Below are 27,053 nucleotides of genomic sequence, written 5' to 3'. Positions count from 1 at the left end.
AAATTAACTAGGGTTTTGCAGAGCTCTACAATCTTCTTTTTAATCTTATTAATCTTCATTATTTAACAATTAATTTTTATTTATTTATTTATTAATTTTTTCAATTGTGAGGTTGTTATTTGATTTTGTTGTTTTGTTTAATGCTTTGTGCATTTTAGTAGCTTGTTTCTTGTTTCTTTTGTTTTTGTTTTCTTTAATATATTCTTTATATTTTGATTTTACACTTTAATTTCTATCAATTTGTTTGCTATCTTTTTGCCATTTCTTTTTCTTTGACCTTTTTTCTCTCTTGAAGTCGACTTTGTGCCTATATCTTTTTGTTTTTTGGGTTAATTTTCATATTTATAAGATTCTTAGTCACTGTTAGCTTTCAAGCATTAATCTTGAAACATCAAGTGTTGTGTTCATCTTCATTGTCTCTCGCCCTCCTGCCCTTCTTCCACACTCCACTTTCTCTCGATGATTGATCATGATTTGCTGATTTGAAACATTGTCTTTAGTCTGTTACATGTGAATCTGGAAATATCTCCAATAGTTTACCACATAATGGAAGCTAGTAATGTTTTTCATGGCTATAATCTATATCTATATGGTTTAAGTTGATGAAGCTATCACAGTTCTTGGTGATATCATGGGGAATATTTTTCTGATCCCTAATGTGAGAGTTAAATGCTTCCAAAGGGATGATGCCCCCCAAAGCAATGTAATGTTGAAGGGTTCCTCATCGATGAGAATCACAAAGCCTGAAGAGGATGAGGGTAATAAAATGCTGCATAAAATTATAATTATAAAAATTGGTTGATTTAAACTGGTAGCCTATGAAATTGGTCAATTAGACAACCCTGGGTAATGAGTCGATTGAAAACCCTGATTGGAGGGCTGGTTTGGTACCTAACTGGTACAAATTGGCCCTAACTAGTTGGTTCCGACCCTAATTGGTTGGTCAAATTTTTGGGAGTGTGCTCCCACAATTTTTTTTTCGCTCCCTAGCTTTTCTTTGCAATTCTTTTTTTTCGCAAAGATGTTCCAAACACAATTTTTTTCAAAGAAAGAAGAAATTTTGAGTGGGGCAACCTAATATTTAAACCTATGGCCCCAATGTTGATATGCAATTCATGTTAATGTTCAATTCTTAAAGTAAAAGGACTTTCATTTTCATCCTTTTACTTAAATTTTTAACATTACCATGAAATGACTTAGGATGTTTGAGAGTGGTTCCAACCTGATTGGATTTCATATATGGAGAAAGTAGAATTTTAGATGTAGAATTTTAGATCTCAGTCAAAATCCAACAAACTTATCAGTTTTTCAGGATTTTAGGATTTGGGGGATTGCAATGTTTCCATTAGATTTTGTCATGTACTAGGGTATGGAACTCGTATTTAATCAAGAGCGCCAAACCATCTATGTACCTTGATGTTAGTGACATTGGTTGTCGAACTCCTCTATCATGACCCTACTAAAAATTGACCCATCACTTAAACAAAATCTTGACTTGACATGCTACGTTTTTTCTATCTTATGTTAATGTTTAGAGGGTGATATTTATGACAAAGATCCCAAGATAGGCAATGATTTTGATGATACCTAGGTATTTGTTGTAGCATGATTTTTTTGGATGCTAGAGGCCATCTAGAGCCCGTTTGTTGTATGCATTCGGTTCAAAGATGGATTGCACTCAATGCTATTTTGGTTTTGTGCACCCTTACATGCTATATAAATGATAATTTGTAATTTGTGGATGTGTGGTTGATGAAGATTATAACTACTATATGATTGATGTTACATGGTTTAATCCACCTTTCTATGCTTTTTATAACTAATTAATCATTCTACTTGCGTTTGTTGACACATATGCATAAAAATATATAAAAATATATATTATATAAAATTCGCTCCTGATTTGTACCCAGCTTGAAAGCTTCTGAAAATTGTCGCTCCTTGCTCCCACTTCTGCTCCTGCTCCCAAGCAGCATTGGGTCAAATCACATGTGTAGCGGGAGTCTGGGACCCACAGTGGAAGCTTTTCATGTGGGTTTGGAGGAATCCAACAATTGTTCACCTCCCAAAACAGTGCCACTTGGCTATAAAACTAACCCTTCCCCTCCTAAACCCTGAACCTAAACAAAAACCCTATCCCACCCCCTCCTTTATCCTTTCTTTTTATCCTTTTATATAATTTTTTAACATCACCATTAATTGTTTCAAGATGTTTGAGAGTGGTTCTAACCTTATCAGATTTCATATGGAGAAAGTGGAATTTCATATCCCACTTGAAATTCAGTGGACTTAACAATTTTCAGTATTGTAGGATTGGTAAGATTGCAACATTTTCATTGAATTATATCATCTATGAGGGTATGGGATTGGCATTTAATCAAAGATCCTGAAGCCCTTTATGTACCTTGATGTTGGTGGTATTGGTTGTTGAACTCCTCTGCGATGGCCTTAAAAAAAATATACCTTTCACTCAGACCAAAATAGTTGGTTAGGCATGTTAAGATTTTTCTGCCATATTATAAGATTGAGGAGATAAATCCTTCACTCAAATCAAAACTATTGGTTAGGCTTGTTAAGTTTTTTCAATTTCTACCATATTATAAGGTTGATGAATCCTACTTTGAAGACTTTGAGCTAGATGATGGTTATCTAGCTCTCATTGATGATCCTATTTCTAGTAGTGGTAAATCATTAATGAGTTTGATAAGTGATCATGTTGATTAGTGATTTGTAGTAGGCCAGTGGGCTAGTGGCTAGTAGCATTGTTTTTGGACTATAGAGGCCACTTAGAGCCGTATTGATTATGTATTTTGTAGTTGATGTGTTGCACTCAGTAGCATTGTGATATATTCCCCTTACATGGTATATAGATGAGGAAACTTTGCATTTTTTGTCTCTAATGGTTTGAAATCTTACAGATATTTTTTTCATTACAAGTTCATTATTTTTTGTATTTTTTTCAAATCTCGTTCATTGAATCCGGTTCAAAACCTGGTTATATAGGTGGGCTGGTTCAAAACGTGCTTCCAGTTTTTAAAACTATGATGGTCCTAAAAGAACTTGAAATGCTCATTCAATGTAAGCAATATGAACGTAGAACGATAAATTATAATGTTTAAGATCAAAGGATATGAATTTGTTTCCGACCAATTGTTCAAAAAACCAGTCATAACTGGGAAAATAGGACTCTTCTCTTACTATGAGATTGATGGTGTGCCCTATTTATGTCAATTTAAAGAAACATCGTTTGCCAATTTTTAATTGTTCACCATTTTGGCAGAGTGCTAAATCTACTAGTAATTCATAAATAATTGTTTTAATGTAGAATCCAGCTTATTAATAAATAAGCAATGATTTCTATATTATGTCACACCATAATGCTAATATTTAAGCCATATATTTGTATTTCGATATTCATCTCATTTTACCTGCTTTGTATTCCGACATACTTTTCCATAGTAGATAAACTTTGTTCCATTTCTAATATATTTGTTGCTTTACAGCATTCCTATCATTCTATATGATGGTCGTCCTGATGAACGTAAGGCTATGAGAGAGGAATCTGGACAGGATGGTAAATTTAATGTGCTAATTACTCATTATGACCTCATCATGCGGGACAAAGCATATTTGAAAAAGATACACTGGCATTACATGATTGTTGATGAGGGGCACCGCCTAAAAAACCACGAGTGTGCTCTTGCACGGACTTTAGTAACAGGGTATGTGAAAGTTGAACATGCTATCTTGGTTTTTGTATTTTTATGTATCCATTAGGCTTCACTGTAAATTATGCATCTCTCTTTATTTTAAAGCTGCAATAAGATTTTCTGTGAAAGTTACTGTTTGTTAGACTCGGATCATTATCAATTTGCTGTTAATTTTCGGTACTAGGCTGCAAATTTTATGTTAAATTTGATTGAGGGGAGAAAGTGTTCGTGACTTCATGCAGTTCTGTTTATCATTATCAATTATTGGGATTTTAAGAAATATTCACTGTCAAACCTCTGCCAGTGAACCGTGTTAAGATGATTCTCATGCCAATTGCACGCCTTTTATCTCCATGTATAGTTGTCTAATTTGTATCATCTCTGATTCTAACCCAACGGAACTAAGCTGGATTGATATCATTCTAATTAGGCTAATGCTTTTATCTGTGAGAATCCCTCATTATTGAGGCCAGACTGCATACAACAATAACCTGTTCTTGTGTTTTTGGACAGTGCCGTGTTAGCTATAATATAGTGCTCCATGAGTTTCACGACCAATTATCCTGACCTTTTATCTGACTAGGTTTTTGAAAGTCCGATTAAGTGTTCACATATTGTATGGGAAGATTGATAGTGGGGCTTCTACTTGTTGCTGTTAGATTGAGCTCCATTATTTCCATTACAAACTTTTGATTATGTATCCAGTAACTAAAATGTTGTTTACAATACATTACAGTAGTTCATGCAAGTAAATAGTGTCTTGTGTGGTAAGAATAACGGGATGCATGGACATGTGCAAGGAGCACATGGCTGCTGTATTGCTTAAACTTGTAACCATTCACTTAAGGAGATGCTTGTAGCAAAGGCTCTTTCAACCAACTCTTTTAAGAATAAAGATAGAAAGGATATTTTGTAAACAATGTTTACTATATAAAATGTATTAGATGCCTCAATGAGTATGCATGTTTAGTGTACATATGCATCATGGTGTGGTGCCCTTTTGGATTATGAATGTACGTCTATTTTATAATGTTTTAATTGTATAAGCCTATCTTAGTTATGTTTATGTTTTATATATTGTAATATATTTGCATGTTACATATGGGTCCCCTACAAAAATGCGTTGTTCCCTAAGCATTCTTGATAATAGTTGCAATGGTCTATATGGCATGTAAGGTACATCTACACAGCTTACATTATGATCATATCATATGCACAATAGATGGGGTGCATATGATATGGAAAATGAAATACATCTATACATCTTTTTTGTCTTGAGTAGTATAAAATTATAAGGGAGAGAGCACCTTTTGGATGGAAGTTGCATCTTCAAGTCCAGTCGTTAATTTCTTATCAATGCACACCAACCACCTTTTTTTTATATAATATAGTGATCTTGAGATGGGAAAAGGGTCACTCATGTATAGTCTGTTATAGTCTAGACATTCTCTTCAGAAAGCAGATATTCCGTTTGTTGCAATCTGGTTTATGCTTTATGTTCGCTTTTCTTTTCAAGCACTTCTTGAATTGGCCAGTTGTTATTTTGCACCTGTGAAGGGATAGTAGTGGGAAATGGATGCATAGAGCTTTCCTGATACAATGATTCTGGGGGGCGTTTTTTAAAATTGACAGCTGTGGGAGCAATTTCCCTCATAGAGAAGTCCAGCAAACCCTAAGGAAACCCCTCTTCTGCTTGAGAAAATTCAATTTTGCACAGGGAAATTATTATTATTATATTGGTTCAAGTCAGCCTCATTACCCTTCAAGTGGGCCCCACAAGCAATAATTGGTCCTCCTAACACTTGTAAATCAGCCATTGTTAACCTCACTTGGAGACCATTCATCACATTAACAAATCACATCAAGAAGTTCGTACGTCTCTGAAAGTTGCAGGTTGTCTTCACATGTGCAGAGGAGAAGCTTTCTGTTCTTGGCTGAGTTGACTTTCTGATTTGGGACGGCGTTGACCAGCTTTGACTTTGATTTGACTTGTGCTTATTGACTTGGTTTGACCAAATATTTTGACTGTCTTGGAGGCCAAGCTATAGGAGACTTTGGCCGAGAATTTCTGGTGACTTTGACTATGTTTGACTGCAGGTCTGATGCTAGGGTTTGACTGCAGGTTGACTTTGATAGTTGACTGAATTGCTGGCAGAGTTTGTGGACTGTTTTGACTAGGTTTGAGTGAGCAATTGAGGTCGAGTTTATTGCTGGTTTGACTGAAATTTTATGAGCAAGTTTGACCAATGACTTGACTAGTTAGGGCAGGCTGTTGACTGGACTTCCACAGGGCTGAAAATTGCAGACTGGTACTTTGACCAGATTTGACTTTTTCTCTCATCTTTGATTGGTTTTGGATTGGTCAAGGCACTGTCTTTGACTTGTTAATGGATGTACTATTTGCTGAACATTGATTATCTAATAGAAGAAGAATTTGGTTGGGTTTTCCCTCTTCAACCTTGTGGGGTCTTTTCCCTGATCTTTGACCTAAATCTCCGTGTCTGATTGATCTTGGCTGTCTTCTATTGTGCATATTGTTTACTGTTCTATCTACAATTGCTTAATGTTATTGGGTGATTGTAAATAAATTGGAAAAGTGATTGCTACCAGAAGAAGAAATTGTTTAAGTAATTGTTACATTACAGAACATTGTGAAAATTAACATGGTTTCGGAGCTGCGATGAAGACAAGCCGAAGGAGACCAGAGCAATTACCCCTTGAAGATAACTTATCTGCTGTTGAAGGTCACTTGACTTGGTCAAGATGTCTACCTCATACTTCAAGGTTGAGGAGAAACTAAATGATTCCTCAGACTTTGCTGCTTGGAGTGCAAGGTTAGATCTGCTTTTGGAAGAGAATGATTTTGTTGAAAGCAAAGTACCTGAGCATCCAAAGAATGCAACTGCTGCTGCAAGTCCAAGTACAAAAAAAGAGAAATCAAAGCGAAAAGATCATTATTGATTCCTTGAAGGATCATCTGATTACTTATGTGCCAAAGAGGAAGAAGTCTAAGGAAATGTATGACAAGTTAATGCGAATGCATGAGGTAAAAAATTTGAGTCATATCATCACTTTGAAGAAACAACTCATGGATATCAAGATGAACAAGGGGGAGACCATTCAAGTGTACTTTATGAGGATATCTCAAGTCAAGGATCAATTTTTGTCTATTGGTGAAATTATACCTAATAGATCGCTAGTGTTGGTTACACTTGGAGGCCTTCCTCTGTATTGGGAGACATTCATCACAACTATTGGCAACAATGACAAGCTCCCCACATTTGATGAGTTCTTAGGCAAGTGCACTCAAGAGGAGTCCAACATGATCTCTAGAGGAAGAATTCAAAAGCATGAAGAAGGAGAACCTATTGCATTTTCTGCCCAAGCGAAGAAGAAGAAAGAGAAAGGAAGGCCCTCAAATTGGAAGTCAAGAAAGAAAGGTCAAGGATTCAAAAACAACAATAGAGGATTCAAGAAGGACATGTCCAAGATCCAATGCTACAATTGCCACAAGCATGGTCATTATGGCCGAGATTGTCCAGAAGAAAGAAGTGCTCCAAGGAACAACTCTAGTTGAAGAGGGAAGAGAGGAGGCCCCCTTGCCTGAGAAGAGACTTGTTGTCCTCCCAAGAGATCAAGGAATTCAAGGTATGATAATAATGCAGTTGAAAATCAATTTGAATACTTTGTTATTTCTGCTCTTTCTAGTTCCTCTCCTTCGAATTCTTTTGATAGTTGGTTAGTTGATAGTGGGGCTTCTCGACACTTCACTGGTTATTGTGAAGTCCTCTCAAACCTGGTTGAGAGGGAGTCCAATTTAAAGATTATTCTTGGAGGTAATGCTACATATTTTGTTAAAGGTATTGGGTCTGTTTCATTTCATTTGGATTTTGGTCAAACTATACATCTACAAGATGTTTTGTGTGTCTTAGGATTGAAAAAGAATCTTGTATCCATATTTGCCTTGGAGGACAAAAGGGTCAAAGCTGCTTTCATAAATGGAAAGGTCCTTGCTTGGCCAAGGAAGTCTAGCTTGAAGGATGCCTTCACTCTGGAATTTAGAATTGAGGGCCTTTACAAATTCAATGGAAGACCCTTCCGAGCATTGGTTCATGATAGTAATCATCAATGTGAGCTGTGGCATCGATGATTCACTCACCTTCACTACAAAGCTTTACCTACAGTGAGAAAGATGGTTTCTGGAATGCCTAAAATTTGAGTAGATCGTGATGGAGTTTGTCAAGGATGTATAAGTGGAAAACATATGAAGGGACCATTCTCTTCTAGCAGAAGTAGGACTAAAGGAATACTTCAACTTATACATTTTGATCTTTGCTGACCTATGCCTGTGACCTCTCTTGGTGGCTATTTGTACTTATATAATCTTTGTGGATGACTTTTCTTGCAAGAAATGGATTTTCTTCGTAAAGAAAAAGGACCAAGCATTTGACATGTTCAGGGACTTCAAGGCACTAGTAGAAAATCAAACCGGAAAGAATATCAAAATTTGGAGGACTAACAATGGAGTAGAATTCACATCAAATGAATTCATTGACTTTTGCAAGGAAGCTGGAATAAAGAAGGAGACCATTGTACCTAATATCCCTGAACAAAATGGAGTAGATGAAAGGAAGAGCAAGAGTATCATGGATGCAGCTAGAGCTATGTTGCATGATCTAAAACTGCAAAAATTTCTATGGGGAGATGCTACTAACATTACTATCTATGATCAAAATATAACTCCCTTATCGAGTCTTAGGTGACAAGACTCTTGAAGAAGCTTTCATAGGTGTAAAGCCTGACGTTGGACACTTGAGGATCTTTAGTTGCCTCGTTTACTTTCACGTGCTGAAGGAGAAAAGGACCAAGATGAAAGCTTTAGGGAAGAAAGGTACTTTTGTTGGTTATTGTGAAAATTCTAAAGCTTATAGAGTACATGTACCTGGTCAGAGGAATATAGAGTTTAGCAGGGATGCGACATTTGATTAAGATGCTGCTCTTGGAAAATCAAGGGACACTCCTCCCCTTGCCAATGTTGAGAGAAAGAATGATGCCATGGATATGCAAGAAGAGCCTCCTATGCCTGAGCCTAAGCCTAATTTTGCTGATGAACACATGGCACACATGGATCCTTTGGATCCCCTTCCATGTGATCCTTCCTCTGTTAGGAAGAGACCATTATGTCTTCGTGACACTTTACAGGATGTTGAGAGACGTGTAGAAATTCCCACTGTAGATCAATAGATTATGCAATAGACTAAAGCAAAATACAAGATCTACTTCTACAACAAACTTTGTGGAAGCTTAATCGAATTGAGCAAGATCAAGAGAACACATATAACTGAGAATGAGAAATCAATCTCACATAACACAGAAGAAATAACCCGGGGAAAGCCTTAGCCTAAAACCCCAAACTCTGTATTATCATACAAGTGGAAATCTTGTTCAAGTTACAAAAATAATCAACTCTCAAGCTATCCTGCTCCCTTTGCAATCAAACAATATTGGTCATAGACAGTCAAAGGCTCTCACAACCTTCTCCTCTGCCCTCCAAGCCTCCTATTTCCTTGCGCAGTTTTTCCTGGGGTCCAGTGCTTCCACTTGTGTGAATTCCCACCTCACATAGCTCACTTGGCTCAGAAATAACTGCGCAAACCTGAAGGAGATAATTCCTTCTGCATGGATGAGTTTCCTTTATAGGAAAAATCCTCGAACTGATAGTACACTGTCCCTTCCTCTGATTTCAACTGGGTCTCTGACTGAACTGATATGCATGAGTTATTTATGAGAGAATATTCAGTTATCTGGAGAGCAGCAGTTACATGCAGGCAAGCATTAACTAATTGAACTAACAATTAATTCTACAAACTGTTGGAACTAATCTAACTGGACTTAACTCAGCTGAGCTAACTACTTACAACTTAAAGTACAACTCATCCTGATCTCCTTAATTAAGGGATAACTTCCTCAATCAAAGGGATAACTGTTGCATGTCTTCACATAAACTTCATGTTTGATTTTCTCCAACTAATTAACTCATAGTGAATTAATTAATTATTTTACAAACAACTGCTAAGATCAAATTCGAATTTTACTTCTCAATTTTAGTTGAGGGACTAACTAAAATTGGAATCCATCCCGAAATGCTATTTATAGCAATGCTATTTTTAACACTTCCATTTTTCATTCCTTGCTACTATGTCCAACACTGGTACTCGAACTGCTATTTATAGCATTTCTTATTGCCATTTTCAACAGTCCCTCTCAACAAGAAAGGCATTCAACTCAAACCCGATCCTGAACCTTTGGAATGTTCTGCATGCAACACTTTTCCCAAGTGTTGTTACTCCAACAACTCTAGAAACAAAAAATCTCCCAACTGACCTCCCTATTGGGCTAGAAACATCCTCTAATGCTGAAGCTTCCTCTGCCATTGACAAGTGCTCCCTCTGTGACCTCTGAGCTGCTGCAACACTCCATGCATCTTGCACCGTTGCACACCTCTCTGTGCCATCCTGCACTGGTGCAACACTCCTGTGCCTCTCGCATTGTTGCAGCCTGCCAGCTCTGCACAGTCTTTAGACTCCTGCACTGTAGCTCTCTCTGCCGCTCCATCCGCATCTGTCTCTACCCACTCAGCCAGTCCTACTACTCCTCGTCGGGGCTCCTGTATCAAGGTCTAATCAAAGAGGTTGGGTACCTCAATGATCCTGCCCCTATTCTAGCCTTCTTGGGACTGTCACTCCACATTGCCCCACCTCTGACCTGGAGGTACGGATGCATGTGATCCCTCTGCCTGCTTGGCTCGAAATTTCCCCCTACTGGAGGTATCTGCATGAGTGGATGCCTCCACGTTGTGTCCTCTCGGCTTCTCCAGTTGTGGCTGCTCCACAACCTCCTGAAGTTGCTTCACCAATTATGGCTCCTCCCCAATTGTCGGAGACTTCTTCTGGCGTTGCATGTTGAGAATTGATTTACTCTCCCTCCCAACCACCAAGTATCTAATCTTTGCTTTGCTCCTCAAGGCTTTGCATGCATCTTGTACCTCAAGTGCATACAGGTTCTTGGCTAGCACACCAATCTGTTTCATCTTTCCCACTATCACGAAATTTTCTGGAAAAAGAGCTGATTTTAAATCAACGATATCTCCCTCATCTGAACTCCAATTTAGCCGATTTTTTTTTTTTTTTGAATTTGGGTCTTTTTCCGCAAGGAATCTAGATCTGCTATTTGTTTCTGAAAGTTTTGCATAATTTTTTTTAGATTTGCTCTGAAAACTCGTGGCCCAAAACTCAAAACTTCAAAATATCCTCTAGGATATTGTTCATTGCTCTGATAAACTCAGCTCCGATACCATGTAGAAATTCCCACTGTAGATCAACAGATTATGCAATAGACTAATGCAAAATACAAGATCTACTTCTACAACAAACTTTGTGGAAGCTTAATCGAATTGAGAAAGATCAAGAGAACAGATATAATTGAGAATGAGAAATCAATCACACATAACACAGAAGAAATAACCCGGGGAAAGCCTCAGCTTAAAACCCCAATCTCTATATTATCATACAAGTGGAAATCTTGTTCAAGTTACAAAAAGAATCAGCTCTCAAGCTATCCTGCTCTCTTTGCAATCAAACAATGCTGGTCATAGACAGTCAAAGGCTCTCACAACCTTCTCCTCTGCCCTCCAAGCCTCCTATTTCCTTGCACAGTTTTTCCTGGGGTCCAGTGCTTCCACTTGTGTGAATTCCCACCTCACACAGCTCACTTGGCTCAGAAATAACTGCACAAACCTAAAGGAGATAATTCCTTCTGCATGGATGAGTTTCCTTTATTGGAAAAATCCTCCAACTGATAGTACACTGTCCCTTCCTTTGATCTCAATTGGGTCTTTGACTGAACTGACATGCATGAGTTATTTATGAGAGAATATTTAGTTATCCGGAGAGAAACAGTTACATGCATGCAAGCATTAACTAACTAAACTCACAATTAATTCTACAAACTATTGGAACTAATCTAACTGGACTTAACTCAGTTAACTGAGCTAACTAATTACAATTGAAAGTACAACTCATCCTAATCTCCTTAATTAAGGGATAACATCTTCAATCAAAGGGATAACTATTGCATGTCTTCACATAAACTTCAAGTTTGATTTTCTCCAACTAATTAACTCATGGTGAATTAATTAATTATTTTACAAACAACTGCTAAAATCAAATTCGAATTTTACTTCTCAATTTTAGTTCAAGGACTAACTAAAATTGGAATCCATCTCGAAATGCTATTTATAGCACTTCCATTTTTCATTCCTTGTTATTGTGTCCAACACTGGCACCCAAACTGCTATTTATAGCAGTGCTATTTTTAGCACTTTTATTTTTAGCATCTCTTGTTGCCATTTTCAACATGTTGCCCTGAGAGGAACCTTCAAAGTTCATAGATAACAAGAAGGCATGCTGATACTAGGGATACGTTGTAGCTATGAGAAACATTATGCAGGTTGAACCATGCACTTTTGAAGAAGTTGTGAAAGAACAAGTTTGGAAGGATGCTATGGCTAAAGAATATGAGTCCATCATGAATAATGATGTATGGGAAGTGGTTCTGAGATCAGAAGGTAAATCTGTTGTGACTTCAAGGTGGGTTTACAAAATCAAGCATGGTGTTGATGGAAGTGTTGAAAAGTACAAGGTGAGTTTTGTGGTTAGAGGATTCTCTCAGAAAGAGGGAGAGGACTATGATGAGATTTTTGCACCTATTGGCCGATATACTATCATCTGATCTATCGTTGCTCTCGTTGCTAGCCAGGGATGGACACTTCATCAAATGGATGTGAAGACCACATTTATACATGGCATTCTTAAGGAAAGTATACTTGGAGCAACCACAAGGCTTTGAGGAGCATGATAGGAAGACTCATGTGTGCAGGTTGAAGAAAGCCCTTTATGGATTGAAGAAAGCCCCTAGGGCTTGGTATACCCACATTGATAGCTATCTGATGAGGATTGGATTTAGTAGAAGCAATGTTGATCCGAACCTTTACTACAAAGTTTGTTGAGAAATGTAAGTAGTTTCGGTCTTCATAATTGTTGTACTCATTTCAATATGTATCCTATGTAACAAATAAGAAAATAAAATAAAAGTTATTATTATCAAAACATGGGTTTCATGCTCTTTGTTGATGGTCTTTTAGGTAAAATCATGTTCTTCGTGCTTCTAGGGGTTGCTAGGTCTTAAGATTTATTGTCATGAGTCCAAGGAGTCAACATCATGTTTATTAGACCCTTCCAGGCAATTTGTAATTGTAAAAAGAATTATTTTTGAGTCTAGGAGGTCCTGGAATCTCCAAAAGTACAAGTCAGCCCTGGGATCCTCAAGTTGACCTAAAGAAGGATATTCGACTCCTTGAGAAGGCTATAAAAGGAAGTAGCTTGACCTCATTTGGAGACACTCACTCAAGTTTGATCTCTCAAGGAAAGAGTTTGATTTGTCGTTGGGAAGTTGGGAAAAGGAGAGCGAATTTCTAGAAGAAGTTGGGAGGCTGAAATCTTGTCTTTGGGCTCTATCTCTCTCACACGTTCAAAGAAGCTAGGGTTTTTGCAGCTATAAAGAGGTCGAAGTTGTAGGTTCGAATTGCTGGGGAGTAGGATTGCAGGAACAAGTTGCGAAATAGAGCGAAATCCTTCTCTTGACCTTGTTGACCTTGGGGAGAGCTGTTTTGCTCCAGAAAGGTCTCAAAAGGAAGATAGATTAGGGTTTTTGCACCAATTTTTGGGACGAAGTTGTTGGGTCAAGTTGCTGGGCAGTTGGTGACAGTTCAAAGTTGCAAGAAAGGAGCAGTTTGAGGAAAGGTCATGAGGAAGGGCTAACTTGGTACTGGGAGAAGGACTTGGTCTGGGGATTGGGTCACTGTATCTCATTTAAGTAGAATCTAAGAAGAGAAGAGTTTCTGGGTTTTCTGCTTGAAAGGGTTTTGCCCTGGTTGAGAGCCTATATCTGTGTCCTCTTTTGTTGTTACTGTTTCTTGATATTGTTTAATGAAAAGGTCTAACTAAATAACATAAAGAAGATAACTAAGTTTCACAAGCAAGTATCAAGGTTGAAGAAAATATGTTATAAATGCTGCCACTTTACATTTTTTAACAAAGTTGACCAAGGTATGCCTTTGATTCTGGTATTATACATTGATGATTTATTCTTGACAGGTGGAGAGCCTCTTAATTTCTAGTGTAAGAGGGAATTTCCCTCTGAATTTGAGATGAAAGGCCTTTTTTTAATGCACTACTTCTTGCGCTTAGAGGTGTGGCAGAGACCTGGTGAAATTTTCCTTTCTCAAGGAAAATATGTTGTCAAGCTATTGGAAAGATTTGGGATCGTGGAGTGCAAGTCCATGTCTACACTGATGGAGATGAATTTTAAGAAGTTATGTGGTGAAGCTGCGGGAACTGATTTGGAAAATCCTTCTGAGTATTGACAATTTATTGGGGCACTGATGTTCTTATTGAACACTAGACCAAACATATGTTTTGCTGTCAACAATTTGAGTTAGTTTATGGTGGAGCCCCTACATGCACATTGGGTTGCTTCTAAACATGTGTTGAGATATCTACATGGAACTATTAATAATGGATTGAGATACACTACCGGAGAATTGCGACTTCATGGATAGACCAACGCTGATTGGGCTGGAAATTTTGTTGACAGGAAGAACACATCTGGGTGTTGCTTTAGCTTGGGGTTTGCCGTGATATCTTGGATGAGTAGGAAGCATAAGTTTGTGGCCTTCAGTACAATTGAGGTTGAGTACATTACTGCTAGCACGACTAGCTGTGAGGTAGGATGGATGAGACTCGAGAAAGCTCTTTATAGAGCTGATTGAGTAGGTAGCGGATATGACTGTGATATACAATGACAATAAGAGTGGATCCAACTTTCAGAGAATCTCCTGTTTCGTGGCAGGTCCAAGCACATTGAGATTAAATATCACCATATTCGAGATATGGTGTAGAGAGGAGCTGTAAGGCTCCAACACATCTCGAATGATGACCAAAAAGTTTACATTCTTACCAAGCCTTTGTTGAAGGGGAAGTTCTTTGTCTTCAAAGAGCAGCCCAGACTAGTGGATATGATTCTTCCCTGAAGGGGTCACGACTGATCACAAACTCTGAGCTTTGGGAGCTCTCGGGGGCGTTTGGTACTCCTTGGAGCTATAGGTTTTGGAGGATCCTTATCATTTTGATAAGTTGATCTCCCCTAATCAAGTCCAGGACTTAGTAGTGTACATACCCCAGCTTGCGTCCTACCCCCAAGCCGGGCTCGTTGGATTGCCACTTATCTGGCCAATGAGTGAGGAGACTTACATTTGGAGGATCTTTACCCATGGCAGATGCCTCTGGGAAATTAATCTCCCCAAGTCTGATATGCATGGTGTTCAACGACTTGATCACTGAGGATCATGTTGGATATGACATAGGGTCTGGAGGATCTTAACACTTGTGGTAAATTGATCTCCCCTATGGTTGATGAGGATCAGTCGGTGAAGGAGTGGTAAATTGATCTCCCCTATTGTCTTTGATATAGGGCTTGGAGGATCTTTATCGTAGTGGTAAATTGATCTCCCCTATGATTCTCCTTCTTCTTTAGATTGAGGCATCATTCTTCAGTTGAGATGAGATGAGATGAGATATGATGCAACAATGATGAGACATGTACATCCGTGAGGAGACATATGATGCAACTGGAAATTCCTCCTTCGTTGAGAGGGAGTATTGAAAATTGGTAGATGAGGGAGTTATTTCCCTCATGGAGAAGTCCAACGAACCCCAAGGAAACCCCTCTTTTGCTTGAGAAAATTCAATTTTGCACAGGGACATTATTATTATTATATTGGTTCAAGTCAGCTTCATGACCCTTCAAGTCGAACGTATTGACCACTACGTGTCAACGACCCATAGCAGTACACCCCCTTTTTCGCAAAAGGGATAACAACTGATCGATGTGTTCGTGCCGTCCAGCTGTCATCATCAGCCTGACTTCCAAGATGTTATGTAAACCCATTCTGCATGTTTATAATGTAAATAATCTTAGTAGATCCATGTCATGTATGTAATGACCTAGGTAAACTTACTTTCCTAGTGACGATCTCCATTCTGGGAGGTTTTTTGTCTCATCGATCCATTCTCGGATAGTCGGCAGAGATTTCCCCTCCAGGCTTACCCCAAAGCTGGAATGGATTTTGTTGCTAGGATCTTAGGCGAGTCCTAGTGTTCTAGATCGAGTCTATGTAAAAGTGATTTGGGATTAATCCTAACTATTTGGTTAGGTTATTCTATTACAAATTGCTTGGTTTGTTGGATTATATTTGTGTCGCAAAAATGGGTAGTCTATGAAGGTCTATTACAAATGGGTTTTCTCCCTTATGATGTTAAAAAAATATGAAAATCATGATGCAAAGTATCTAAAGGGTTGGAAAAATAATTTATCCCTTCATAGGTTAATTAATTAAATTTTCTGGCCAAAAATTAATTAAATTCCTAAGCCAAAAATTTAATTAATTCTAGGTCCTAGGCAAATTTAAATTCTCCAAAGGCAAAATTGGTCGGTCCTTAAGAATTAATTTTTAAAGGTCTCGAGACTAAGGTAAATTAATTATTTTGATAAATTTTCAACTTTTGATCCTTGGGGTTTAAGTCAAAGTCATTTTTTTGAGGAAATTATTTCAAAAAATTTATTTTTGAGTTAATTAAATTGTGTTTAATTAAAAATTTCGAATTTCCCCAAACATTTAAATATTTTGACAGATGAGATTAAAAGAAATTTTAATCTTTATCAACGGTCGAGATTGCTTTGATGAGGATCACTCGAACTAGCCATTGGAGGATTTATCTTTAAATAGAAAGTTATTTATTAGTCGATCCATCTGATCTCTGAGTCGTGTGTTTAACGAGAAGCTTTTGTGTAATATTTTTCTAGATAATAAAGAAAGACTTTGGGGTTAAATTCTGCTAATGTTACTCTTCATGGGAATACTGTAATATGTGTTGTTTTCATGCATAATTTTTTCTAAAGCCATTGATGATAGCTTTTGAAGAGTGATTTGAGTACAGGTATCTTGCTCAGTCACCAGGGTTTCGATAATAATCTAAATTTTGAAATAATAGTAGGTGTCTCTATTTGTCTGAATTTTATTATTATTTTCTCGCTTTATTTTTTATGGTTGGATTGAGTTTCGCACGGAAATCTTGATTTTAGATCCTCGGGCGTTAGGGGAAGTTTTTAGTTGGACTAGCCAACTCCTGATTTGTATTTTCTAAAGAGCTCAACGAAATTAATCTTGGGCTTATCATAAGATTTTTTGCTTTATTGATGCATGAGGGTTTCAAGTTAGCACCTTTACAATTTAAAAAATCTTTTAATTTCTGTGCAACGTAATGATAGATCTGGCTACTTAGAGCCTTCAACTTGTAATTATTGTATTTTAACTAGGTTTTGGGATTTTTAATTTTATCATTGTATATATCATCTGGGTGTTTTGTTAGGTGCAGATTTGAAGGAAAATTTTTATTTGAAGCCAGATCTAGCCCTTGAGGGTAAGATCTGGCCTCAATATTGTTTTGCAGGGACATTTTTTTTTTATTTTTTTTTTTATAGTCCAAAGGGTTTAAAAATTCTCAGATTTGGAAATTTTTGTAAGGGTTTCAAGGATAAATCTGAAGCAAAAGGATTCAACATTTTAATCAGAATTTCTGGAAATTTTTTAAAGGTTTTTTTGGCTATGATCATAGTGGAAATAAGAAAGGCAAGACAAATGATGATGACACTGCCTTAGAAGTAATAAATAAATAATTAACTGAATGGGTCCAATGCCTTTTAAAGGAAACTCAGCCAAAGGAACACATCAGTCTGACCATGTTTGTTACAACCATTATGATAGTTGAGAATTCGCTGAAGGGTAAAGGTAAAGAAATGGTATTGAGGAGACAGAGGTTACACCTTAGGCACCATCAACTATGACAATTGTGCCAACTACCTCACCTATTGTCGAAGAAAGTTTAGGGCTGAAGTTTTTGTCTTCAACTAACTTCGGAAAAAATAGCTTCAACTTGACTGTAATTTAAACAGAAATTTAAGCATGAATTGATGTTATTGGTTCCAGAACTACAATGGTAAAATTGAACCTTAATGAGGTCAATGCTGTTGTAGATCTGATCCAAAGATATTATGATAATAGACTAAACCCAAGAAATAACAAGATAGAAATAGATAGAAATGCTTCTTTATTGGTCAACACCCTTAAGGTAGGGCAACACCATACATTCACTCCTTAAGGAAGGAGAACACTCCACAAACCATATGCCTGTTCATACAATAATCCTTCACTATTTCCCAAGTGGAGTCTCTAGCCTCTATATAGGCCTCATACATACAATACCATGGGTCATTACCATGGTTCCCTCATACCATCAACTAATACCATGGGCCCATTAACTACTTGTGGTCCCTTACATGACATGGGTAACCACCTTATTTATTACTATGGCCCATCCCATTATTACATTATTACCTTGGGTACCTCCCTTGGTACCCCATATTATCCCCCCTAGGTATATAACATTCCACCCCCCTAAGCATGTTTCGTCCCCGAAACATGGGAAGAACACAAATAATAAGATCTACTCAAAAGAGTAGTCCACTGGTACCATGCACGTGCATCTAGCCATCCAAGAGAAAGGTGAACCCTCGATCTCGCTGGTGCGTCGCTCGCTTGAGATGGAAGTTGACTGTGGTAGCTCTTCTGTGTGGATGTGTAGTAGGTGGATCTTCGCTCCTCTCGATCTGTCATGCGAGGGTTGTTGTCCATGTGGCTAATTGGTTGCCATCTTGACAGTTGTCTTGCGGGGTGATGTGGGTGATGATATGTTGAAGTTTTAACCCACAATGGCTTTTTCTTTACTTCACCCTGCTGTGATGCCTGTTGTGGTGTCTTCTTTTTCAATATGACTTCAACCACTGAGCCCTCCTCTGATGTATCATCACCTGTAAACTTTTCTTCTTCAGACTCTGTTTGTGTTTGATTGTTGATCATCAAAGGCTCATCATCTGATATGTCAGTCCCTGGAACATCTTCTGCTTCAGCCTCCATGTGCTCTACCTGTTTATGGATGGAAATATCCTGTAATGTAATTTTCTTCTTTTTATACCATAGCTTCAGGAATTTCTTCTGCACATTAATATTGATAGTACCCACTAATTCCATCCAAGGGTATCCCAAAACAACATCCATGTTATCCATATCTGAAGCATAAAAATCACCATGAAACACATACTTATCCATAGAAAGCTTCAAATCCTTATAAATTTGAACATCCTTATCATCAACCTGTGTATTTTCAATTTGTTTTGCTGGGACTTGCAATTTTTTTGCCAAGTTGACATTTATGAGATTTTGCTTGCAACTCGGATTTATAGACACAATGATTTTCTCCTTCTGAATCAATCCATGAACCTGTAATAAGGATATACCAGTAGGAAATAGACCCACATGTTTCGCCTTATCTTGTTTTCTAGCATGAGACCATCTGTCTAAAAGTAATTTTTCAAATTCTTCATCGGGCAGGTTCAACCGCTCGTAGTCAAGTAATAAATTCCATTTTTGAGCCTCACCTCTCATATTAGACAGCATTTGAAACTTCCAAAATTTCCCATATGTGGACTTGTATCTTTGTATGCATTCTTCAATAGTAGGACCATCATCTTTTCGTGTAAAATATAGAACCTTGCTAGAAGCCATGAAGAGAGTTTTGAAAAAAGTCACTTGGCGAAAATTTTGAAATGGCCACAAATCCATCAATATTGTTCAGAATTTGTATTATAACCTGTTTTTGGAAATGGAACAATCATTCTGCATTTGCCCATGTGGTAGAAATCTTGATCCAGGCACTTGGAATTTCAGATCTGTGCTGCTACTCTCCCGCAGTCACCAAAATTTCTGCAAAAAAGAGCTGATTTTAAATCAGCGATATCTCCCTCATCTGGACTCCGATTCGACTGATTTTTTTTTGAAATTGGGTATTTTTTCCCAAAGAATCCAGATCTGCAATTATATTTTGCAGATCTTGTACCAAGACGTCTAGATCTGCGCCGCAAACTCGCTGCCCTGAAAATTGTTTGCAACCCCACTGATTTTTAAATCAGCGATATCTCCTTCATCCAGACTCCGATTCAACCGATTTTTTTTTTGAAATCAACTATTTTTTCGCAAAGAATACAGATCTATAATTAGATTTTGCAGATCTTGCACCAAAACGTACAGATCTAACCTGCAAAGTCGCCGCCCCCGAAACCCTGCAAAAAAAAAAAAAAAAAAATAAAAAAAAAATAAAAAAATTCTCCACTGTTTGCCCAAAAAAGTGTTCTGATACCAATTGTTGTAGATCTGATCCAAAGATATTATGATAATAGAAATAACCCAAGAATAACAAGATCAAATATAGATAAATGCTTCTTTATTAATCTCAAACCCTTAAGGGAGGGCAACACCATACATTCACTCCTTAAGGAAGGAGAACACTCCACAAGCCATATGCCTGTTCATACAATAATCCTTCACTATCTCCCAAGTGGAGTCTCTAGCCTCTATATAGGCCTCATACATACAATACCATGGGTCATTACCATGGTTCCCTCATACCATCAACTAATACCATGGGCCCATTAACTACTTTTGGTCCCTTACATGACATGGGTAACCACCTTATTTATTACATGGCCCATCCCATTATTACATTATTACCTTGGGTACCTCCCTTAGTACCCCATATTATCCCCCCTAGGTATATAACAAATGCAAGGGACATGGTGGAGCGGTGTAGGAAAATTGGAGAAATGGTAGCCAAAAGGCTAATCCAACTCTTGAGTAGAATGGATACACAATTGAATATTGCTAGAATAGCAGTTAGGACAAAAGCAAATAGAATAATGGAACTTGAGAACCAGATGATTAGCCTATCAAGTAGTCCAAAAGATGCTAATAGCACTGAGTTCTTGGAGTGAAAGGAGAAAGAAATTTGTAGCCTGAAGGAAACATTCAAATCGTCTGATTTTGAGTTCTTAGACTTAATTGCAATTTACGAAGATCAAGGTGATGTGGAATGAAAAGTTCAGGAATTGCAATGAAGTAAATATGAAGGAGTCCCAAATCAAAAGTCGGCAATAGGAAAAAATGGGTCAGACCATTGAGTTCAAAAATAAAGAAAAATAATATTAGGAAAAAATAAATGAATATAGAACCAAGGTTGAGTCAGTGCTTAGACAAGATGCAATCCAACAGGCAGACATTAATTCTGGTAAGTTGAAAAGTCTTGAATTGAAAGTTGTCGAGCTAGAAGAGCAAGTGAATTGTTTGCAGGAGGAAAAGAAACAACTTGAAACAACTTGGTTTGTTGAAATTGATAAGAAGAAAGGTATCATTGAAGTAGTTCAGTAAATCTTAAGGGCAAAGGAAGAAGAGCTTCAGTCATTGACAGTGTTATATACCTAGGGGGGATAATATGGGATACCAAGGGAGGTACCCAAGGTAATAATGTAATAATGGGATGGGCCATAGTAATAAATAAGGTGGTTAACCCATGTCATGTAAGGGACCACAAGTAGTTAATAATAATGTAATGGGCCCATGGTATTAGGGAACCATGGTAATGACCCATGGTATTGTATGTATGAGGCCTATATAGAGGCTAGAGACTCCACTTGGGAGAGAGTGAAGGATTATTGTATGAACAGGCATATGGCTTGTGGAGTGCTCTCCTTCCTTAAGGAGTGAATGTATGGTGTTGCCCTACCATAAGGGTTGATCAATAAAGAATCATTTCATCTTATTCTTGGGTTTATTTGCATTATCTTATATTTTCGTATTTGATCTATAATATTTCCGGGTTAGATCTACAATAGACAGATTTTATGAACTATGAAACATGGGGAAAAGCTACTTTGATAGAGACTACAAGAAAGATATGGGAATGATAAATGAAAAGATTGAGGAAATAAAGCCTTATGTAATTATAATGCACTATTGTGAATATGTCACTATTTCCAATGGTCACATAGATATGAAAAATGTAGCTCCTACCATTGAAAAAAAATTGAAAGAGAGTAATCAAATTATCCAGCATTTGAATTTCATAGTAGAGGAAGTTATAAAGGCATTTGATTTTCCCGTTAGATCAGAATGTGTTTGACTATTGTTGTCAGTCAAAGAAAAGAAGAAGACCATGGATGAAATGGAAGAAGAAATTATTCAAGCCAAAAAAATTATAGCAAACTTTAAAACAAAGTGGTGATATGTTACAAAAATTTGGCATACCCTCTTTCAGGTCACAATCAGGCTGGCTAGTATCTAATGAGTAGTCTGAAGCTTCAATAAAAATATGTCAGGAAGATCAAGAATACGTTCCAGGAAGCAGTGAAGACTCTCTTAGGGCAAATGTTGGTAAACATTTTATGCAAGGAATATAATGTATTATCTCTTCAAACTAAAATGGCTCATTAGCTTCCTAACATGCCATATCAGATGCACTCTAAGCTCGAGGTAGCATATTTAAAGTCTAAGAAGTAACTGTTACCCACTATTTTGTGGGTAATATCTGATCCGAATTGGATCCATAAAGAACTGTCAAAAGAACCATGACTGTATCAGGTTGGGACAAACTGCTAAAAATTCAGAATAGCGATCAAAAACACTCCTGAACCAGTGGCAATGGCAGCCAGCATGGAACGACGAGGACCTCGGTCAAAGCGCACTGACCGAGGCCCATGGAGACTGCGCGGGAGGCAAAATTAGCCCCTGGGAGGCCTGGATCGAGAAACAGAGGAGGTTTTTGATGCGCGATTAGCACTAACTGTGCATCGCTGGGCGAAAAGGCTTGAAATGGAGAAGCCTTGAGCACTTGGTCGTGTGGAGAGCCGAAGAATTGAAAGGCGAAAGGCAAAAAGGGGCTAAAAGCTAAAAGGTGGGACCCGCTCTGAAACCGGCGGCATTGATCGGGGGCTCCTTGAACAGTAAGCGGTTTTGGATGAAAGCGGAGCGATCCCACTCAGTGATCGATGCGTGGTGAGCAGAGGAGAGAGAAAACCACTGCTCATCGCGCGCTAACGATCGAGCAAGTCAATCGCGTGAAATGAGTGGACAACGTTGGATCTAGGGAATCCAGATCGGACGACTGAGATCATGCCCGATGGGGAAGCGGAATCGACGAGGGAATAAGCCGCAGTTTGTAAAGATTTGAGGTTCGTTTTGACCGCCATGGTGGAGGAAGACTCATTCCACGACGTAACCGAAGAAATGAACCGATGAAGCAGGTTGGCGCTTTACAGGAGGACTTGTGGTCACTCCCTGTGAGCTTGGTGATGACGCCGAACAGGGAACTCCAAACACAGTTGCAGAAGGTGATTCGACGGAGGTGGAAGAGGAACTGAACAGTCTTGAGCTCGAATGGCTTAAAGCCATGAACAGAGACAAAAAACATACAGACAGAGAGAGAAAAGAGGAACCAGAACCTCGAGAGGAGGACAAGAACTCAGAGAAGAAGATAGTGAAGCAAAAGTAGAAAGAAGATAGAGGGCCAAGCTGACCAAAGGCAACATCGAGCACCAGAGAGCTTGAGAGATTCAAGCCATCCCCGAAAGGATCTTTTAGACCCGAGAGGTCAAGGAGCTAGTAGGCAGAAGAGTCTGTGCACTCTAGTGGCTTGGGGAATCCAAGAACCACCCTGCCAAGCAAGCCTGTTTCAGCCTTCAGGAGACTCAGATTGAGTCCCTGCATTGTAATTCTCTGCTTAAGACACCATAAAATAAGGCCACCATTGAGAGCTAGACCGGAGATGTAACCCTGGAGAATAGGGTGAACTCCTTGTTAAATTCTTGTGTTCTTGTATTTGCTTACTGTATTTCTCTGTTGTCTTTCCATTTCAAGTGTCTGTGTATTTGCAATCTAATCGATCCATTGTTTAAATAACATAGACGCACACACACTAGCACATGAGTCTGTAATACCTTTATTCAATAAATCTTTAACTGAGGTCACTCATAGGGTGATTATCAGATCAATATCCCTAGGAGAAATGTTTTTCTCGAAGATGGTCCTCAGCTGACAACCAACAATCCCTCGCAGCCACCAACTAGCTCATTGTGCCATTTTTCCGCCACGTGAGCCAACCATGTGGTCCCCCACCCATCTGCCATGATCGTATGTTTAAAGGTAGGCCTCCTAAACCTAAAGGTGTGCCTTGTCATTTGGAAATTGAGTAGTATAGTTTTCTTATCGTGGACACTTTTGGGCATGTATTAATGGGGGGATTCAACAGGAAAAATGGGCTAGGTCTGTACTTTTGTTTCCTAGCGCCCTTTTAGGTACTAAGCTTGGATTCTAGTCTCGTGGAATCCCTTTTACGGACCATTTAGCTCTAGGGATGGTATTTCACGGGAAACCCTGATTTTCGCTGCATGGTCCTGCTCCCATATTCGCTTATATTACCCTCTTTCCATTCATTATTACCCTATTCATCATTTCTCCCACCTGGGTCCACATTCCTCCACTGGGTCCACATAGGGTTAGCATGCCGCTTCCCCTTGCCCACACCTTGGGTCATGGCTTGGAATCTGTTGATTTTCGGTAGCATTGGATGTGTTCTAGCAATGAAATTTGGTGGAGAGGCTAAGGCACATGAGATCTCCAAGGCCCAGAAATCGTTTGGAGAAATTCCACCCTGATGAAGAGTTATTAGAATAATTAATATTTTTAATGAGTTCCTAAGTCTAAACCTGGGAAAATAAAAATGTTAATGTGTATTAATAATAATGTGGGTGAGAAAGTTCTAAGAGATGAGGATCAAGCCAGTTCTAATCTTAGTTGTTGATTACGGACTTAATCTCGGCCGTTGATTCGTCAGCAGGAAAAGTATAAGAGGAGGCTTGAGGGTCAGTTGGAGACACCAAGTGATCAAGAAAATTCAATTTTTTGGGGCGACGTTTGCTGAGGAAATCGAGTTAGTGATCAGAGTTGCAGTGAGGGGCAGTTCAGCAAGGGATTTTCATCCGAGGTTGAAGAATACATAACAGAGAGGCAACACAATGCCAGGAGAGACAATGCAGGCCCTAGAATGGTTGACGTAGAGGACGTAGAAGGCTGACGCAGGTAACACAAAAGTCGTAGAGGCTGACGCTAGGCCTCATAGAAAGCGCTGGGGAGATTCTTTGGGGAAAACTAGGAGCAGATTAGCAGATTCCGAGCCGGGAGAGGGTGACGTGGTTCCAGAGCAGTGCTTGGAGCGGCTTTTACTGTCCAATGTAAGGAACAACGAAAGTCACTGTAGGGTTTGATCATCCGGTTGCTGATTTGTTGGAATATCCGTCTCCAGATAGAGGTACTACTGCCGAGGATATTCTCTGTTGGGTGAGCCATTTCTGGCACCCTAGTTGTATTCACGAAATTTGCTTAATAATAAAATCCCTTTATATGCTGTATCGCTTTTCCCGCATTGGGTTTTTCCAGGGACAATTGTCCAAAAATAACGGTGTCCCTTGTGTTACTGTTCAGTTTATTTCAGTGCATGATCTGTATATTTGTGAAGGCTGCAATATTGTTTACTTCGATGTTTATGCAATTAAATAACTTGTTAATTTAAAGAACAAGTAGGAGATTGCAAACCAGTAATTGCAGTAGGGGTTTCTGTTGTGTTAGATTTAGGGATTTTCACAAAATCAAGCCCGAAGGTTGATGTAGCTAAAAAGAAAGATAAAAGCATATATGGCCACATTCAACAGGAAAATGTACAACAAAATGCAAAATATGGCTCCGACAAACACATTTAGCACATGGGCAAAAAGCCCATACATGAGCTCTACCCGATTATCATGGCTATCACCCTGGTTCCTACAGGTTCTATGAGTCTCCCTCATCATATGGAAACCCATGATTGTCCCAACCCCTGATGGGCAATGAACTGCCCCACCTTGAAAGGGGGGTATTCGCTGCTATATCTTATACATCATGCTCTTTCCCCTTTGAGCCCCGAGCAGTTAATCAAAGAAAATCATAAAAAGCAAAAGGCATATACAGAAAGGTGGAAAAATCAAGGTCGCATTGCATGTACCACAGTTGCTCCCTCCTACACATTATAAACTATGTGAGTTTCCCTTTTATTAGCTACCCTTGTACCCCAGCATGTGAGCTAGGGTTGCCCCTTTTCATCCCTTATTTCATTCACCTATTTGTCACATGCCAACATCGTTTGAAGGATGTACCTTGACTATATAATCTATCCCATTTAGAAGTAGAAATCACCTAATAAGATTATTAGTTAACCCCATTTGGAGTTTAGGAGACATTGGCACATCCAGAAGCCCATCATGGAAGGGTAGGCCATATGAAGTCCCCACCTATGGTCCATGATTGGTAAGATCATTTACTCGATTTCTCTAATGATTTGTATTGGAAGGCTTGGGAACGTGTTGGATCTTATGCAAGATTGCAGATGGTCTCCATCTTGGGTTTGGTCTCCCTATATGGGGTCCTAATCCTCTAGAGGGCTACATTGGCACATGTAGGGTGTGCGTTGAGAGACATGGGCCCCACAACCATTCAGAGATTGCTCGAGGAGATGCACTTGATCCATCATGCCCAGCGGCCCGCAGTTTTACATCATGCACTTGGTAGATGATCTAGGCCTTGCACGATGATGTGGCACCACCTACACCATCATCCTAGCCCTTGCAGGCGCTCTATAAGCATCTTCAATTTGTTTGGAGAACCACGAGGACACTTGTGTGTGCCCACATGTCATTTGGAGCACCACAGGTTATTACAAGGGGCCAACCCCTTGCCACTGCTTTTGAGGTTCCTACTCTTCATTGTGGCACCCATGGACCTCATTAGCCCTCTTAGAGGGCCCTACAACATGCATAGATTATTACTTGACCTCTTGAGAGACATATCTTTTCATTTATGAGCTAGTTTGGTGGGCTTGTCACCAAAGGTTGAATTATTAGAACATTATTTTATTTTTGGGGCTTATGTAGGCCAAGGAGGCTAATTCGAACTCTTAAGTTGTGTATAAATACAAGTGAGATGAGTTCATTTCTCATCATCACTTTGGATTGGATCTTTTCTCTCTCTTGTGATTTTCACACTTATTCTAGAAGTTGAATTGGAGCTTTATGGATGAAATTTGATGTGCGGATATTGGTCTATCTTATCTTGGAGCTTCTCTCTTGTCAATTATGAATGGTTGGATATATTCTATTACATGTAAGTACATGCTCTTAATGTTATTCTTGTTT

At 38.7% G+C, this 27,053-nt stretch overlaps 1 protein-coding gene across 1 annotated transcript in view; it reads left to right on the top strand.

The window, feature by feature from the left end:
- The window catches only part of LOC149141400 (putative ATP-dependent DNA helicase CHR12), a 338,350-nt gene that overhangs the window by 276,077 nt on the left and 35,220 nt on the right, over positions 1-27,053 (top strand). The window contains exon 12 of the mRNA XM_089451231.1: positions 3,504-3,722. Coding sequence (XP_089307357.1) covers positions 3,504-3,722 — 219 coding nt within the window. The remainder of the gene's footprint in view (positions 1-3,503; positions 3,723-27,053) is intronic.

The sequence above is a fragment of the Pinus tabuliformis genome, chromosome X, assembly GCF_031772625.1.
Source record: "Pinus tabuliformis cultivar Carrire ecotype Pingquan chromosome X, CPIR1, whole genome shotgun sequence".
Classification (NCBI taxonomy): domain Eukaryota; kingdom Viridiplantae; phylum Streptophyta; class Pinopsida; order Pinales; family Pinaceae; genus Pinus; species Pinus tabuliformis.
Note: the sequence above shows the minus strand (reverse complement) of the source record. Positions and strands in the feature narration are given on the sequence as shown.